Source organism: Zootoca vivipara, chromosome 16, assembly GCF_963506605.1.
Source record: "Zootoca vivipara chromosome 16, rZooViv1.1, whole genome shotgun sequence".
NCBI lineage: Eukaryota > Metazoa > Chordata > Lepidosauria > Squamata > Lacertidae > Zootoca > Zootoca vivipara.
Genome location: NC_083291.1, coordinates 22,342,201 through 22,358,251, shown reverse-complemented (window position 1 = coordinate 22,358,251; position 16,051 = coordinate 22,342,201). Strand labels below are relative to the sequence as shown.

At 46.4% G+C, this 16,051-nt stretch overlaps 2 protein-coding genes across 4 annotated transcripts in view; both read right to left on the bottom strand.

Moving 5' to 3' along the window:
• Positions 1-16,051, bottom strand: part of APTX (aprataxin) — a 41,168-nt gene that overhangs the window by 20,497 nt on the left and 4,620 nt on the right. Inside the window, exons 3-7 of one of the 3 annotated variants that reach the window (XM_035140424.2) lie at positions 11,703-12,019; positions 10,720-10,779; positions 10,388-10,614; positions 8,503-8,606; positions 5,915-6,220 (exon numbers count right to left, since the gene is read on the bottom strand). In XM_035140424.2, coding sequence (XP_034996315.1) covers positions 6,066-6,220; positions 8,503-8,606; positions 10,388-10,614; positions 10,720-10,779; positions 11,703-12,019 — 863 coding nt within the window. In that variant the 3' untranslated portion in view covers positions 5,915-6,065. Of the gene's footprint in view, positions 1-5,914; positions 6,221-8,502; positions 8,607-10,387; positions 10,615-10,719; positions 10,780-11,702; positions 12,024-16,051 lie in introns of those variants that run through there. The other 2 variants (XM_035140423.2, XM_035140425.2) reach the window with 2 other exon arrangements.
• Positions 338-5,739, bottom strand: ACTL7A (actin like 7A). Its single transcript, XM_035140422.2, has one exon. The coding sequence runs from the start codon at positions 3,224-3,226 to the stop codon at positions 2,000-2,002; it is 1,227 nt and encodes a 408-aa protein (XP_034996313.1). The 5' UTR covers positions 3,227-5,739; the 3' UTR covers positions 338-1,999.

Below are 16,051 nucleotides of genomic sequence, written 5' to 3'. Positions count from 1 at the left end.
GAATGCTTTGTTGGTGTTTCCTGCTTGGCAGGGGGTTGGACTGGATGGCCCTTGTGGTCTCTTCCAACTCTATGATTCTATGAAAAACATATACCGTATTGGCCCGAATATAAGCCAGACTTTCCCCCCAAATTCTGATCACGAAAAGTTAAAGTGTGGCTTATATTCGTGACCTTACAGTATGCAGCCAGGCCAGGAGCGCAAGGCAAACAGTGCCAGGAGTGTGGTGAAGTGGCACCCACCCCACACATAGTCCCCTGGCCTCTCCCCTAAGGCCAGGATCCTGCCCCCACCCAGTGTGCAGCCAGGATCAGCGAGGAATGGAGTGGCTTATATTCAGGTATCCCCCCCCCCATTTTAAAGCTGTGGCTTATATTCAGGCCAATACGGTACAGCAGCACCTTGCAAGACGAATTTTTCGCAAGACAAATGCGTTTTGCGATCTGATGGTGACTCGCAAGATGAATTCGTTTTGCGAAAAATTCGTCTTGCAAATCGCGGTTTCCCATAGGAATGCACTGAAATTTAATTAATGCGTTCCTATGGGCCAAAAAAAAGAAATTTCACTGCATTCCTATGGGAAACCGCGATTCGCAAGACAAATTTTCCGCAAAACGAATTGACTCGTGGAACGAATTAAATTCGTCTTGCGAGGCACCACTGTTAATTCAATGAAATCAAAACATGAGGCAGGGGGGCAGGAATTATTAGAGGGACATCTCTGAAGGTAGATAATTCTCTCTGCCCGCAATAAAAAGAAAACTATCTTGCTGAAAAGAACAAAGTATGCCTCAAGTTTTTAGTTAAGAGTAGGGCTTTTAGCAAAATTGTGTGCATGCCTAAAGGTAAAGGGACCCCTGACCATTAGGTCCAGTCATGACCGACTCTGGGGTTGCGCGCTCATCTCACATTATTGGCCGAGGGAGCCGGCGTATAGCTTCCAGGTCATGTGGCCAGCATGACAAAGCCGCTTCTGGCGAACCAGAGCAGCACATGGAAACGCCGTTTACCTTCCCGCTGTATTTATCTACTTGCATTTTGACGTGCTTTCGAACTGCTAGGTTGGCAGGAGCTGGGACCAAGCAACGGGAGCTCACCCCATCACAGGGATTCGAACCGCCGACCTTCTGGTCAGCAAGCCCTAGGCTCAGTGGTTTAACCACAGCGCCACCTGGGTCCCTGTGTGCATGCCTAGTCAGAACCAAATTCCATTTAGTTCAATGGCATTTATTCCCAGGTAAGTGTCATAGCTGCCAAGTTCTCCCTTTTTTTAAGGGAAATTCCCTTGTGCTGAATAGGCTTCCTCGCGAGAAAAGGGAAAACTTGGCAGCTATGGTAAGTGTGTGTGTATAGGATTGCAGTGCTGCATTATGCCGATTGTGTATGTAAATGCTATATTGATATAGCAACTTTTAACTTTTTGTTTGTTTCGCTCTGCACTGCTATTCTTGAGCTAGAAAAGAGTAAGGCACCCCTGAAAGGAACACAACTTTTGTCTCATTCACACGCAACACATTTTATAAGTGAAAAGGCTCGTCCCTTTCCCCAAGCAAAAATATTTGAAATATGTTGGCCTAGCAGGCAGTGTTTTCATGTTCAACGCCCATGACCATTTGGAACGTAAGGCAAAATAATTCCAGCTTCCCGTTTCTTCTAGAAGACAGAAATCCAGCCTGATGCTACACTTGCTTCCTGAGAACAAAGCCCCATTGACATAACTCGCGACTGGATCCAGCAGGAAGGCCTTACCTATGCGCAAAATTTGCCATGCCACTCGTGTCAAGAAATGGAAAACCACTTTGTTATAACTGCAGAGTGTTTACTATGGGCTTTTAATACAGGGAGAACGGAAAGTAAGCAATCCATTAGTGCTCACAGATCAAGTAACTTTTCGATGGGTACTAACAGAAAAGCGGGTGTGAGACTTCTTTAGCCTCTCTACATCTAGCTTGTGTGTGAGAGAGAGAGAGAAAGAGAGTTTTAAATCAGTGATGGGAGCTCAGAAACATTTCCTGTAGATGTAAAAAGGACCTCGTTCTTCATACTCTTTCCTATAAACCCACAGCTGCTGGAAAGCCTTAAGGGAGGCCAAGATGGAGCCTCCGGTCCACACCGACGTTTTCCTCTCGGGGGCAGCTGACGAAATGGGATTGTCATTTGGGCACATTTTAATCAGCTCTCTCTGGAAGCGGTCAGCAAAGCCTTTAATCATCGTACAGCCCCCACACAACAAGATGTTGCCCATCAGGTTCTTTTTGAGAGTGACGTCGCACTTATTGAGGGAAGTCATGGTGAGGAGAGGAAGCCCCAGCTGCTGCGAGTTTATCAAGGACGGCTTGAAGAGTATTTCGGAGCACAGGAATCTCTCTTTGCCGATAATGATGGTTTGCCCATCGGGAAGCTCATATTCCATCTCGTATTTCCTGGAAGGTGCTGTTGTCTCCTGTTGGAAGTCTAAGGAAGTGAAGCAGTGGTTCTCTTTGATATCTTCCAGGATGTGCCAGTCTCTCTCTGTGAACAAGTTCACGGAGTCATTTAATAACTTCATGAGGTGTTGTGTGACATCGGACCCAGCATAGTCTACCCTTTCAGTAATGCTTGGCATGGTATAGCCTTCATAAATGGGGACCACGTAGGAAACACCGTGACCGCTCTCTACGACGAGACCCGACGTCTTGCCATAGGAATACATGGACAATCTAGATTGGTAAGCGATGTGCATGGCAGGAGTGCAAAAGCTCTCAAATAACATTTCTGCGTATTTTTCTCTGTTGGTGGTAGGGCTCAGGGGCGGATCTGATACTAGGACCGCGTGCTCCTCGGGCCGAATCTTCATCTCCTTCAGGAAAAGATACTCCCACATGTCTTGAACAGTATCCCAGTCGACTATGATCCCATGTCTCAAAGGGTTCACAAGCTTCAGGGGTATTCCTGCATCTCGAAGTTCTTGGCCGACAAAAGTCTCTTTCCTATTGTCTCCAGTTTTTGCAGTCTCTTGGATATGCTTGCCCACAGTCGATGAGACCACATGGCTTGGCTTAAGTTCTCCAGCAAACCCGCACTTGCAGGAGCCAGTACCAATGTCTACGACGACAGCTCTGGTCTCCTTCACCACCATCCTTGGAGTTGCCTCCGCTTCATCTCTAGCCCTGGCTGAGCCAGGCCTCATATGCGGCCCCCTCTTCAAAGGCGCGGAACCAGAACTTGCACTTCCTCGGCTAGACATTTTCTGTCTCCTTTCTCATTTACGCCCATTCTCTAGGTGCTGGGCTCCATTTCAAACAGGCGGCAATGCCCACAGTGGGCTTCAGAACCTTGACGACACTGGCATTGTGCATTATGACATCATCCACACTGCAGACGCAAGCAGGAAATGGTCATAAAATGCGTCTGCACTGGAGGAATTAAGGTCGATTTGGGGGTTTGCCATAGGAAATTAACAATTGCTGGTACTCTTACAGTATTTGATTTGTAATTTATTGGGCATGTTGTAGATATGCCGTGTCGATGGTTCAGTATGAAAGTGAGCAAGCGTCTGGTATATTAGTTATTAAGTGTTCTGGCTTACAGCTAACACCTGTGGAATAACCTTAGGAATACAATGTGAAACTCTATACCACAGAATACTTAGTTAACCCCCTCTTTAAGCATCCTGATCTCTTCTAGGAATGAGGCCAGGTGAACTCAGTAACAGGGATATTGGGGGGGGGGGAAGACGCAATGGCCTTATCGGGCCCTTTCAGGTTACCAATATGGCCTTTAACAGGGATAGGCAGATTTCAGGCCTACAGGATCTACTTGGTTCCCCCATGTCACACTAGAACCCCAAGGTCCACCAAACAGAGCCAAGGGCGTAAGCGTGTCCCAGGTGGTTGGAAATACACTAATAATTCAGGGATGGGAACATGCTGAGCCCAGGAATCTGAGATGGGTACTAGAAGCGAGTTCAAAAGTTATCCCATACAAGCATTTTGTCAGGCACCTAATTTTGCAGGCTGGGTGAAATTATTTTTAGTTGTTAGATAATTAAGAGTCAACCCCTTGGTGATCTACTGCAATTTTCTCAAAAGATCTACCAGTAGATCCCCACCGGCCCTAATACCCACTCCTGGACTAAAGCATGTTTGCCACTCTTCACAAAATTGATTTACGTATCCACAGGGCTAGGAAACGGGCATAATTTGTATAGCCAGGGCTATAAGCAAAGCAACCTAGCTTTCCAGCTTTGATATCTAATTGAGCTAAAATGTAGCTGGAACTGACAACTTAGTAAAAAAAAAACTATTGTGGGTGGCTGTTAATGGGTGAGGAATTTCACCCTTCAAACTGTTTTGACACCTTGTTTCAATCAGAATGGTCAAAGCACAGATTCCAACCCTAAATGTATTTGAGTAAGTTAATGTTGGACTCATTTGGTCCAAGTTTGTAATTTTAAAACAGACACCTAAATGTTTATGTTACTTGAAATTATCCTTTGGGCTCTACTTTGGAAAACTAGACCAACAGATTGAACCTACATGCATTTATTCAGAATTCTACACTTCTACAGACTTCCAACCCAAGTTGCTAGTTGTGATGTGGTTAAGGACCATTGCTTTCAATGGGATCTAGTCGGAACTAACTTGAGCAAGCTGCTTCAATGCGTGGTGGCGATCCAGCTCCAGGTTGTTCTGGAGGAAACTGATTATCTGTACTCTTTCCCATCCGGTTTGCAACCATGTTTTCAGATGGAAACTCCTTTGGCTTCCTGGCCCTGATTATCTGTGCCCAGGAACTGGCATACATAGCACAGATGCGCTACCGAACCCCGACAGACTACCTCTCATGAGCCTCAGCCAGCATGTCCAATGATCAGGGGTGGTAGGAGTTGCAGTCCAACATCAGAAGGACTGTAGGGTTTCCCCACCCACATTGAAAGCTTTTGATACCATTAAGTATGGTATCCTCCTGCACTGACTATCTGGGAAGAGCCTTTGGAGCACTGTGTGGTGGTGGCATTGGCCATTTCTGAAGGGTAGGTTTCTGAAGGGTAGGTCATTTGATCTCCAAGAGAGATCTTGTTACAAAGTACTGAAGGGTAGGGCTGGGTGATATAGCGAGATATTTTCCAAAACCAGTTTGAAATCTGTACTGTGATATTGGTTTCATAATTTTTGACCTGGCAATTCAGTATATTGCAAATCATGATGTGTTTGTGTGTGTGCTATGCAAAAATCACAATGTGGGGGAAACTGTGAAGCCAGCCAACGCTTCTCTTGATTCCTGCAGTTCGTTAACTCTGCTCTGCCTCATGCAGTGGGCAGTGAATCAGAAGAGCAGGCGCCGCCAAAAATCACAATGCAGGAAAAACCATGAAGCCAGCCAGTGCCTCCACATAGCTCCATCCTTTTTTCAGACATGGTGATACAGTGGAACCTCAGTTTACAACTACCTCCGTTTACGAAAACCTCAGTTTACGAACACCGCAGACCCGGAAGTGTTTAAATCCGGGTTCCCCGGTGCGCATGCGCAGAAGTGATCTGTGCAGCACGCGCGTGTGCAGAAATGCTCTATCGGTGCTTCGTGCACGTGCAGAAGCGTGCCTTCGGCGAGCGAACACCTCCGCGGAACGGATTGCGTTTGCAAACCGAGGTACCACTGTATATTGATATATCCCGATATTTAGATGGTGATATATCACGATGTTGAAAACCAGATTATCACCCAGCCCTACTGAAGGGGAAGAGATTTTGGTCACAAGATAAAACCCAGTTTGATTTCCATCCAGCCCCACCTGCTCCAAATGATAAATGCCCTTTAGAAAGGGTTTGAGGCTACTCCTGTTGGTTCCCACCTACCCAAGAACACCATGCACTACCAGAGACATCACAAACCACCCCCAGCCCGCTCCACAATCTGTCACATTAAAGCAGAACCGGCCATTCTAAATACTTGCGCCTTTGTGGGCATTTTAATAAGCAACTTGGTATGGTCTTTGAATTAAAATGAGCATGTCAACTGTGGAATCCGGTTAACCCAACGATCAGCAAAACGTAGCAAGCGGATCAGAAGGGCCGTTCTTCATATTATTTTGGCCAATGTTCCTTCAGGTGCTCTTTTAACTGGGGGATATTTGGTTGCTGCCGTTTGCACATGTGACACTTCAGAGGCAGGTTCAAGAGTTTGGCAACGTCCTTGTCTACAGTTACTCTCCCTTTCTTCTTCACCATCGCAATCAGATCTGAAAATGGTGGTGGGGTGGCGTGGGGGAGGAGGAGAGGAGAGACAGACATTTTTTATTTGAGATTACAGGTTCAGCCACACCTGTTTTGTTAAAGTTAGGAAACGTGTGCCAATGGCTTAGCTCTGCTCCTGTGTGCAAGGGAGGGAATTGATTCCCTCCTACAACATTCTGCTGACGCAAACAGCTGCTTGTACCCATACCTATCTGTCTAAATCTATCTATTGCCATTGCTTCCCAAACATGATACTGGGAAGACACATCTTGCCCTTGAATTAAAATTGGAGGAACACAGCATTCTAGACCTCAGACCTGAACATGTTTGCTTTTGGCATGTGAAAGGATATGCATCACTCTCCATTGGAAGGAGGCGTGTGCCCAGAGCACTAACTCACGCAGAGACACAAAAGGGCTTGGCTGGACCATAAAGAAGGCTGATAGCTGAAGAATTGATGCTTTTGAATTATGGTGCTGGAGGAGACTCTTGAGAGTCCCATGGACTGCAAGAAGATCAAACCTATGCATTCTTCAGGAAATCAGCCCTGAGTGCTCACTGGAAGGACAGATCGTGAAGCTGAGGCTCCAATACTTTGGCCACCTCATGAGAAGAGAAGACTTCCTGGAAAAGACCCCGATGTGGGGAAAGATGGAGGGCATGAGGAGAAGATGGTTGGACAGTGTTCTCGAAGCTACGAACATGAGTCTGACCAAACTGTGGGAGGCAGTGAAAGAAAGGAGTGCCTGGCATGCTCTGGTCCATGGGGTCACGAAGAGTCGGACATGACTAAACAACAACAACAACAACAACAAAGCTCTATACATTAGTGGCCACACAGATGCTCCTTTAAGCCGCTCCATATGCCAGCTGTCTCAACATGGTGATTTGTTCAAATGCTGTGTGTTAAGCAATGTTCTCCATCTGGCAGCAGACTCTCCTTTGGGCAGTTTGTGGCCCACATTAGGTGATCACAGAATAACCAAACTGTAGAGTTGGGAGGTACCCCCAAGGGTCATCTAGTCCAACCCCCTGCAATACAGGAATCTCTTGCCCATGTGGGCGTCGAACCCACAACCCTGAGATCAAGAGTCTCATGCTCTACTAACTGAGCTATCCCCATTTCATGGCTTCTATATCCAAGATGCCAGGGTGTCTTATATCGGAAAACAATGGTGGAAAGTTCCGGCATCCTGTTTCGCAGCCAGGGGGTGACGGAATAACTCCTAGGGGAATCTCTACGCCCCACATGTAGGTTTAATAGTACTTTCCTCTCCCGGGTGTATCCTGGAAATAAGGGGTGGGTTACTTGGGGGGCTGACTGATTTTTAACAGCTAATTCTCAGCACCCGTTTGGGGCAGCACGGAGCCTGCGGGCACTCAAGCCACCATATCACTCCCAGGAGAGACATGTGGCTCAGGCGTGCTGCAGGCCCTGCGGTGAGTGCCGCCTGGCATTTTGTCACCTCCCTCAGTGGTGACACCTGGGGTGCTCTGCACCCACTGCTCCCCCTTCCTCCGCCCCTGCCGCAAAGGCAGTCCCTGCTTGTACAACTCCCTGCTTTTTTGGGGAAGAAGACAAGGCAGTTCACATTAGTAGGGCACCTATGCCCCCCTAAAGCAGGAGTGGAGAACTTTTGCCCTCCAGGTATTGCTCAACTACAACTCCCATCAGCCCTAACAAGCATGACCTTGAGCTAGCAGTGAAGGGAGTTGTAGTTCAACAACATCTGGAGTGTCAAAGGTTCTCCACGTTTACCCTAGAGTCATTACTACAGCTGCCTGCAGATGAAAACGTGAAGGGATCATCTAGGAAACTTGTTTTAGAATAATCCTGCAATACCGGCTAAATTAAAATGATAGCTGAAGCCACATTTGTTTAATCCTGCCCAGCCTATTCACATATAAAACGAGGAGGTTGTGGCTATCCTAAGAGGCAGGTGTTTGAGAGGTCTCTTCCCTTTTCATAGAATCATAGTTGGAGTAGAAAACTAGTATGTCAGGGAGAACATGCTTCAATATTTGTCCTAGGCCAGTTCAGTTGTAGTATCAGAGCAGAGCTGTGGAGAACGTACCTGGAGGGGAGGGTTCAGTTCACGACACCTGCATGCCTCCTTTTATGTTAAAATCAGACACCCTCCTACCTGCTTAATCTGCATGTGAAAGATGTGGTCATGGCTAGGTTTCGTGGAGAAAACAAAGTCCAAAGACAGACAAATAAACAGACACTCACAAATAAAGAGGAATTTTAGAAGAGATGGCCCGTTTTTTTGTGGGTTTTTTTTACCTTTGGAGTCTATGAAGTACTCTGTTGTAAAAGAGTTCCAGTGCTTCTTGGTTTTGAAGCAACTGGAATCAAAATCTTGGCTGATGACGTGAAGATGCAGTTGGCTGAGAAAACAACACAACAAGGATGTGTTATATGTTGCTGTAACAGGTAATGAACAAATTTATTAAAGATGGCCTTTCCTTCTAACAAAAGGTAGGAGATTTGTTTGCAGCATCTCATACTTACATATTTCAAAAAAGCACCTATAACTGAGGTTTTGGTACTACACAAACTGATTTAGTCAATTAACAAACAAGTTAATCTGGTTATAAAACGAGATTACTTCCCAACTGAAAAATAAATAAATCCTTAATTGGCCAGCAGACCTAATGATTATAATTAAGCACTTTTAGAACTTGCCGTAATGTGCAGAATGCCTTATATGGTATTCATACTTTAATTATGCTGTATGTTGTCACTGCGGTCTTCTGAAATAAGTAACTTCTACTCCCACTTCACAAATTAAGAACAAAAACAGAGATAGAAGCAGTGAGTGGGCTAAATCTGGCCTGTAAACTCGTGGAACGCGCTGGATCCAAAATAGCAGCAGTGGCACAAACACAGCACAAGCGTTCTCAAGGGTTGACCAACTCTGGCGTGGCGCCGGAGCCAACCATTACTTTTCGTCGTTTGCTGCTTCCTTATTGTGGACACATGTGGGGCAAAGTAAGAAACCAGCCATGTGCTACCGACCTCTCTGTTATGGACCAAATCTGCAGGAGGGAGCAAGCAACCACAGGGGAGACAGGCATTCTCTCAAGTGGACACTTGGCAGAGCATGCTGGGCACCTGCCAGTTGCCAGAATTAAAATTTACAGAATGGGATTTAACTAAGTTGCTGGGTGCAAGGAACAAAGTCCACTTGCCATGGGATTCCCCCCCCCTTCACTTCACTTCACTTCCCCCCTTGCGCCCTCTAAATCTGCTCTTGACGGTTGGGGAAAACCCTAGGAGACTCGCAGGGGGAGGAGAGGGAGAAGTCTTGTTGTGAGAGTGGACCTTGTTCACCGCTTGCAGGCTCCACTATGCTGAATTCCACCCACAGTTGTCTCCAGGGTCTGTGTCTGGGGAGCCCTGGTGTTCATGTCTGTGTGCTACCTCCAGTGAATACAAGCTGCTAGTAGGCAGCATGAAAGAGCGCTCTTCCGTTCCTGCCCTGCTTTCAGGCTTCCCAAGGGCATGTGGTTGGCCACGGTGAGAACAGGATGCTGGAGCAGATGGGCGGCAGGGGAGGGTCAGCAATAACTCACATGGCATCAGGGAAGTTAACTCTTTATTCAAGGAAAGCCAGGCCGATTCAGTAAGCCGGGCCTAATGAGCCCAGCAACTTGTCCCAGTAGATCTCGCCCCTATAAGGCAGTTGTGGGACTGAAGGTCCCCACTTTCCCATAGTTCCCCAAATCTCCAGCTCCCCAGCGTCCTTCCCAAGTCTCTCTTTGCTATGCTCTCTTCATACCTCTTCTAGTACTGAGAGACCAGGAAGGAGAGGAGCTGGTCACAGCAGGAGGGGGAGACGCCCTGGCTTCTTCAGCTGTCTGCCTTATCTCTGCCTCTTAGCCCCACTCATCTCCAGCCTCTGCTTCTGGGCTGCTTTCTTCCACCGCCTCTTCCTGCTCACTAAACCCCATTACCTCTTCAGCTTCCAACACCTCCTCCCAGTCTTCTCCCTCTGAACACTCATTTGTCATCCCACCACCAATCCCCTGGTTCCGAGTCTTCTTCCCTTGAGGGTTCTCCAGCTGATTCCTCCCACCACTCCTCTGCATCCAGCCAGTCCACGACAATGGGCCTTTGCCCTGAACCAACAGGGCACAACCCAGTCCTGAACACAATTAGGGATTACCTCATGCTGGGAATGGCATGGTAGCCCAGTCTGAAGTGCAAGCTGTCTTTCTCAGGGCACTGCTGGACAACCTTCTCTCCAAGGGCATGCATGTGCTCCAGAAGTTCGAGATGCTCCTGAGTTACTTTACTCAAGGTGGAGATGGGTTGCCACGGCAGCACTAACCAGTGATAGCGAGCTTTCGGATACTTGTCCTTTATAACGACAGCCTTTTCATCCTTGTAGACCTAGCAGAAAAACACAGAAATCCTGCGGTCTTGCACTGGTTTTGCTATCACGGAGCATATATCCTCAAGCACCATGGTGACCCAAGTTAGGAATGAGATCCTTACCTGCATATCTGGGTTTTGCATGGAAACCTTCAAACCTCGAGCCCAGAACTCCAAACATTCCTATAGGACAAAACACAGGGACTCTGATAAAATAAGTCCGGAAACGTTCAATGGGGCACACTTCCTAGTTAGGTATGCTTAAGACTGCAGCCTAAAAGAGCCAAGCCACATAGCTAAAATAGCTGTAGCAGACACTTGTGGTTCTGATTGCATTCTGAAAGAGCACTGAATGCCAACATATTTGTAACTCTCAGGTCATTCCTGGGAGCAACGATAGTAGGCAAATAGCCCAAAATGCAGCAGTACTTTACTGAAGATTAGCAGAAACTCAAATGGTGCCTTCTGCGTGCCCCGTTTCATGATGGCAGGGCCTTGGGTGTGGAATCTACGGCCCTCCACACATTGTTGGACTCCAGCTCCCATCAATCCCAGGCAGGATAGTCAATGGTCATGGGTGATGGATGCTGCACTCCAACATCATTTGGAAGACAGCAGGTGCTTACACACACACACACACCGCCCTATTTGAATGTGCAACTGACAAGGAATCTCCGATCTAGTCGGGAACGCCAATTACCCACAAACTGTGAGGTCTGGCAGCACTGTTCAATGTTCTACACCTGCCCCCTCGAACCCAAAAGTCAAGCCCCAATATCAAGGTCTTGCACAGCCTTTGCCCCTACTAAGATCTACATTGCAGACACATCAACAGGGTTTATTATACCAGTCTCAGTGTTACATCTCCCCTCAAAGATTTATAGGAACTGCTTGGGCGAGGGGGCATAGAAGCCTTTAATTCCACTTCATTGAAGTGCAACTCCGAGGAGAGAGCAAATGACCATTGCACCAATTTAAGCCTGTAATGTAGATAAGGCCCTAATGTGATCTCACCTACCGCTCAGGTCCTGCAGCGAAAGGAGAGCTTCGCTGACTTCACCCACCCACATGCTACAACGAGTTACCACTAATATTTCCTGGCTCACCTTTTTGTTGACAGAGCTTCCACTTGAAGAAACAGAACTACTGCTGCAGCTTGAATCGCAGACTTGAGGGGCCATTTGCTCCATTTTCGCGTGTTTGCCTGGCATGCTTTCCATGCCACCATTCTCAGGTTCATCCTGTGGTCTTTTCCCCCCTTTAGGCTCCACCGCCTCCTTACCACCACAAGCCCCCATTTCCTCCGAGAACTGCACGATGTACGGGTACAGATTGTTGACGATATGGAGAATTTGCCCTGGCTTCAGTTTAATTTCCTGGTCCTTGCCAATATCCACTAGGTCAACGCTGGTTGGGTTGACTCCTATCTTTGGAGCAAAAGAAAATGCCAGAATTGGTGTTTTGTCGCCGAACCAGAACTTCCACACCCCTAAAATACGGCATCCATGGAAGGACATGTAGTATTTCCTACACACCCGAACAAGTGCCAAGCTGGCCATTTAAGCAGTGGACCACAACTGAGATGAACAAGTCTACTTCGTAGTAGGCGATCCAACACATGCACTACAACAGTACGAAACTTTAGAAAGGAATATTGCGTTGGATTCTGTGATATGTTAACTTAAAGTAGTTCATGGAAATAAATTTGCCTGTTCCCTCTTCCCTGATGCATTCACCTGCCTAACCCCCCCCAAAAGCCTCTATGTAAAAAAATGGGGCTCCTCCTGAACAATATGAAGTGGAGCATGTTCTTCCCAATTTTGGGAACCCTCCTCTCCCTGCAGAAGCCCCCTGTGCCCCACCCTATTGTTCACAGGGCAGCCCTCTGGAGAGGCTTTTGCAGGGGGAAGGAGAGGATCCTCAGTCTATAGACCTTCATCGACTTTCCTTCTATCCAATTCAATCTCTAGACTAAGATTTCAGTCCTATACATATGGACCTGGGAGTAAGTCCCATGGAATGAGGCTTATTTCTCAGTAGATTGTATAGGATTGTGCTGAAAGCCTCCAACAGGGAACAAGAGGGGTGGGGATCAGATAAATTCAACTTACTTTGGCTATTCCTCCCAGACTGGTATGAATTCTGGATGAAAGCCACTATATGAAAAGGAAGCGGAGTGGAATACACTTCCGCCAAGCAGGGCAGGTCTTAGAAACTGGTTGGGCAAAGCAATAAAGCACTCTTGTTACCTATAAAGTCAGTGAAACGTTAGCACACAGTGAAATGTTTGCTCCATGTGATGCAGATTATTTCCACTCAACTGGAGACAGCATTGCTGTCAAAGAGGGGGGCGGAATATGTCCTTCAGAACGTTGTTGGTGAATAGGGAAGCTTCTAAAAAAGGCCCCTTTGATGAGATTTGGTTCCAACTGATTTCTTAGGTTAATAACAATGCAGAGATGTGCTACCCAACTCATTTGCCATTGTAGAAAGGTTATGTTGGAACTGACTAATAGTCTGGGTACTTTTTCTTTTCTTTTCCTTATCTGCTCTTGATTGAGTTGTGTTATTTTCTGCATGTATTCTGTGTCTGCAGGCTGTACACTTTATGTGAACTTTTAAAGAAATAACAAAACTCTATTTTTAAAAGAGAGAGGTGGGGGGAGAACAGTACATCTTTGGCTTTATTTTTAAACACTGCCTCCTTCACTGAGGTCAACTCCTGGTCAGAAAATGAAGCCCCTCCCTGCAGCATCTAAAGATTGCCTTATCAGCCTTTGTTGTTGTTTAGTCATGTCTCTTCGTGACCCCATGGACCAGAGCACACCAGGCACTCCTGTCTTCCACTGCCTCCCGCAGTTTGGTCAGACTCATGTTCGTAGCTTCGAGAACACTGTCCAACCATCTCGTCCTCTGTCGTCCCCTTCTCCTTGTGCCCTCCATCTTTCCCATCATCACGCTCTTTTCCAGGGAGTATTGGAGCCTCAGCTTCAGGATCTGTCCTTAAGGAAATCAGGGCTGATTTCCTTAAGAATGGATAGGTTTGATCTTCTTGCAGTCCATGGGACTCTCAAGAGTCTCCTCCAGCACCATAATTCAAAAGCATCAATTCTTCAACAATCAGCCTTCTTTGGTCCAGCTCTCACTTCCATACATCACGACTGGGAAAACCATAGCTTTAACTATACGGACCTTTGTCGGCAAGGTGATGTCTCTGCTTTTTAAGATGCTGTCTAGGTTTGTCATTGCTTTTCTCCCAAGAAGCAGGCGTCTCTTAATTTCGTGACTGCTGTCACCATCTGCAGTGATCATGGAACCCAAGAAAGTAAAATCTCTCACTGCCTCCATTTCTTCCCCTTCTATTTGCCAGGAGGTGATGGGACCAGTGGCCATGATCTTAGTTTTTTTGATATTGAGCTTCAGACCATATTTCAGCCTTTAGTCAAACCCAAACAAAACACAAAGAAAAATATGCTAGCAGCCCCTCGCAGCCCACCCTTTTCCTGTAGCCAGAAAGAAGCAGCTTCCATTTTGCCCAGGTCTCCTTCCTTCAGGTCAAGTACCATATGGCTGCCTGCCACTATGGTTGCCTAGGCAATGACCCAGCACAGCTGTGAGACTGGCAGAGAAGTCTAAGCTGACAAAGAGGCCAGTCTCCAAAGGAGAAAGCAGCAGAGTTTTCTAAAGATACCTTAGCTAATAGGTGGGACTTAAATGACATGGGTTGAATGTAAGTGAAGATGTTCAATCTGTTCCAAACCTGGCAGAAAAGTGTTTTGAAGCAGGGCAATGAGTAATAGAAGTCTCGCCCCCTTTATTTTCCTACACTTTGTTGGGAAAAGGTGGTTGAGTTAATTCATTCGCAGCTGCAGCCGCTGCAGTGCTGCATTTATTCAAAAGAGTAACCTTCCATGGGCAAAAGGGCGAAACAACGCCAGGTCTTTGATCAGCAGCAGATACACTGCCCTTCCCGCACTCAGCAGGACCATATGTACCGACTGAAAATATCTCACATCTATCTCCAATACCACGGAAATCCAGGAAATGAGCCTATATTTGCAAGCTTTGCATTGTTCATTTTACCTCCATTTCTTTTTCCAAAGAATGAATCAACATGGGTTGTGGCTAGGGTTGCCAGACTCAATAGAGGACAGGACTTCTGTGCCTTTAATTGCCCTGCTCTCTTTTGAGTCTGGAAACCTTAAAGAGAAACCAGCAAATCCAATCATTCTGGACAATAACCATACGAGAAATCTGTAAGATAACTAAGCAAGTGCTAGAACCCACCCCAGAACTGGTCTTATTAAACATCTTCCAAGACAACAACGCCCACTCAGAATACAAAGAACTCATAACCCACCTACTGTCAGCAACCAGAAACATCATAACCAGACATTGGAAAGACCTGTCAGGAGTAAACATGGACCAATGGTATCAAGTAGTATGGGAAACAGCCCTACTAGAAAAACTAACCAGTAAGCTGAAACTGTCACGGGGACAAAAAGAAGAAGACACCTTCACCCCAATTTGGTTCCCCTTCATCACCTACACAGCCCAACAAGACAATGACAAGAACCTACCATCAGCATACAAATCAATATGGCTAACCTAAACAAAACACACACACACCCCACTCACACAAGAAACCGAAGACCACCACAGCCAAACACACATGAACTAGCACATCCTACGCCAACCCCCGACCTCTCTCACCAGGAAAGGAGAACAAGCGAACAACAGTGAACCTGCACATTCAACGCTGACACCGAACCCCTACACATAGCAAGAGAAAAGAGAAACATTGACACCCCACCCCACCCACCTCCCCCCTTTCCTTCCTAATGTCTCAACAATCAAGATTAATGTGTAAAAACAATACATGAGAAAAATACGAGACACTGTACTACCTTTGTAAACTAATAAAATCTTTAATAAAAAAAAAAGAGAAACCAGCAAACCCTTTGTTTAATTTCCAAGCAAAGAAAGGGTCTGCTGGTTTCTCTTTAAGGTTTCCAGACTCAAAAGAGAGCAAGGCAATTAAAGGCACAGAAGTCCAGAGCAAGGCAATTAAAGGCACAGAAGTCCTATCCTCTATTGCAGTGGTTCCCAACAGGTGGTCCGGGGACCCCCAGGGGTCCGCGAGCTATGCCAGAGGGGTCCTCAAGATCCTATTAGAATAAAAAAATATATTAACTATATTTCGTATGATAACAGATTTTTTGTTTTGGCCACTTCCTGCATGAGCAGAGTCTAGCGCAAAACTAGAATTAGATAGAGGCAGTAGTTCTGCTGTATGCCGCAAGGACTACAAGAAACTTGGAGATAAGGCAATGAAAAAGATCCTTCCATTTGCAACCACATATCGGTGTGAGCAAGCATTTTCTTCCATGTGTTTCATGAAAAAAACATATAGGAATCGGCTCGACATGCGGTCGGATTTCAGAGTGAAAGTTTC

What these genes read in the sequence shown, in the direction of transcription:
- ACTL7A (XM_035140422.2), bottom strand. Translation starts at nt 3,226, where the DNA reads ATGTCTAGCCGAGGAAGTGCAAGTTCTGGTTCCGCGCCTTTGAAGAGG.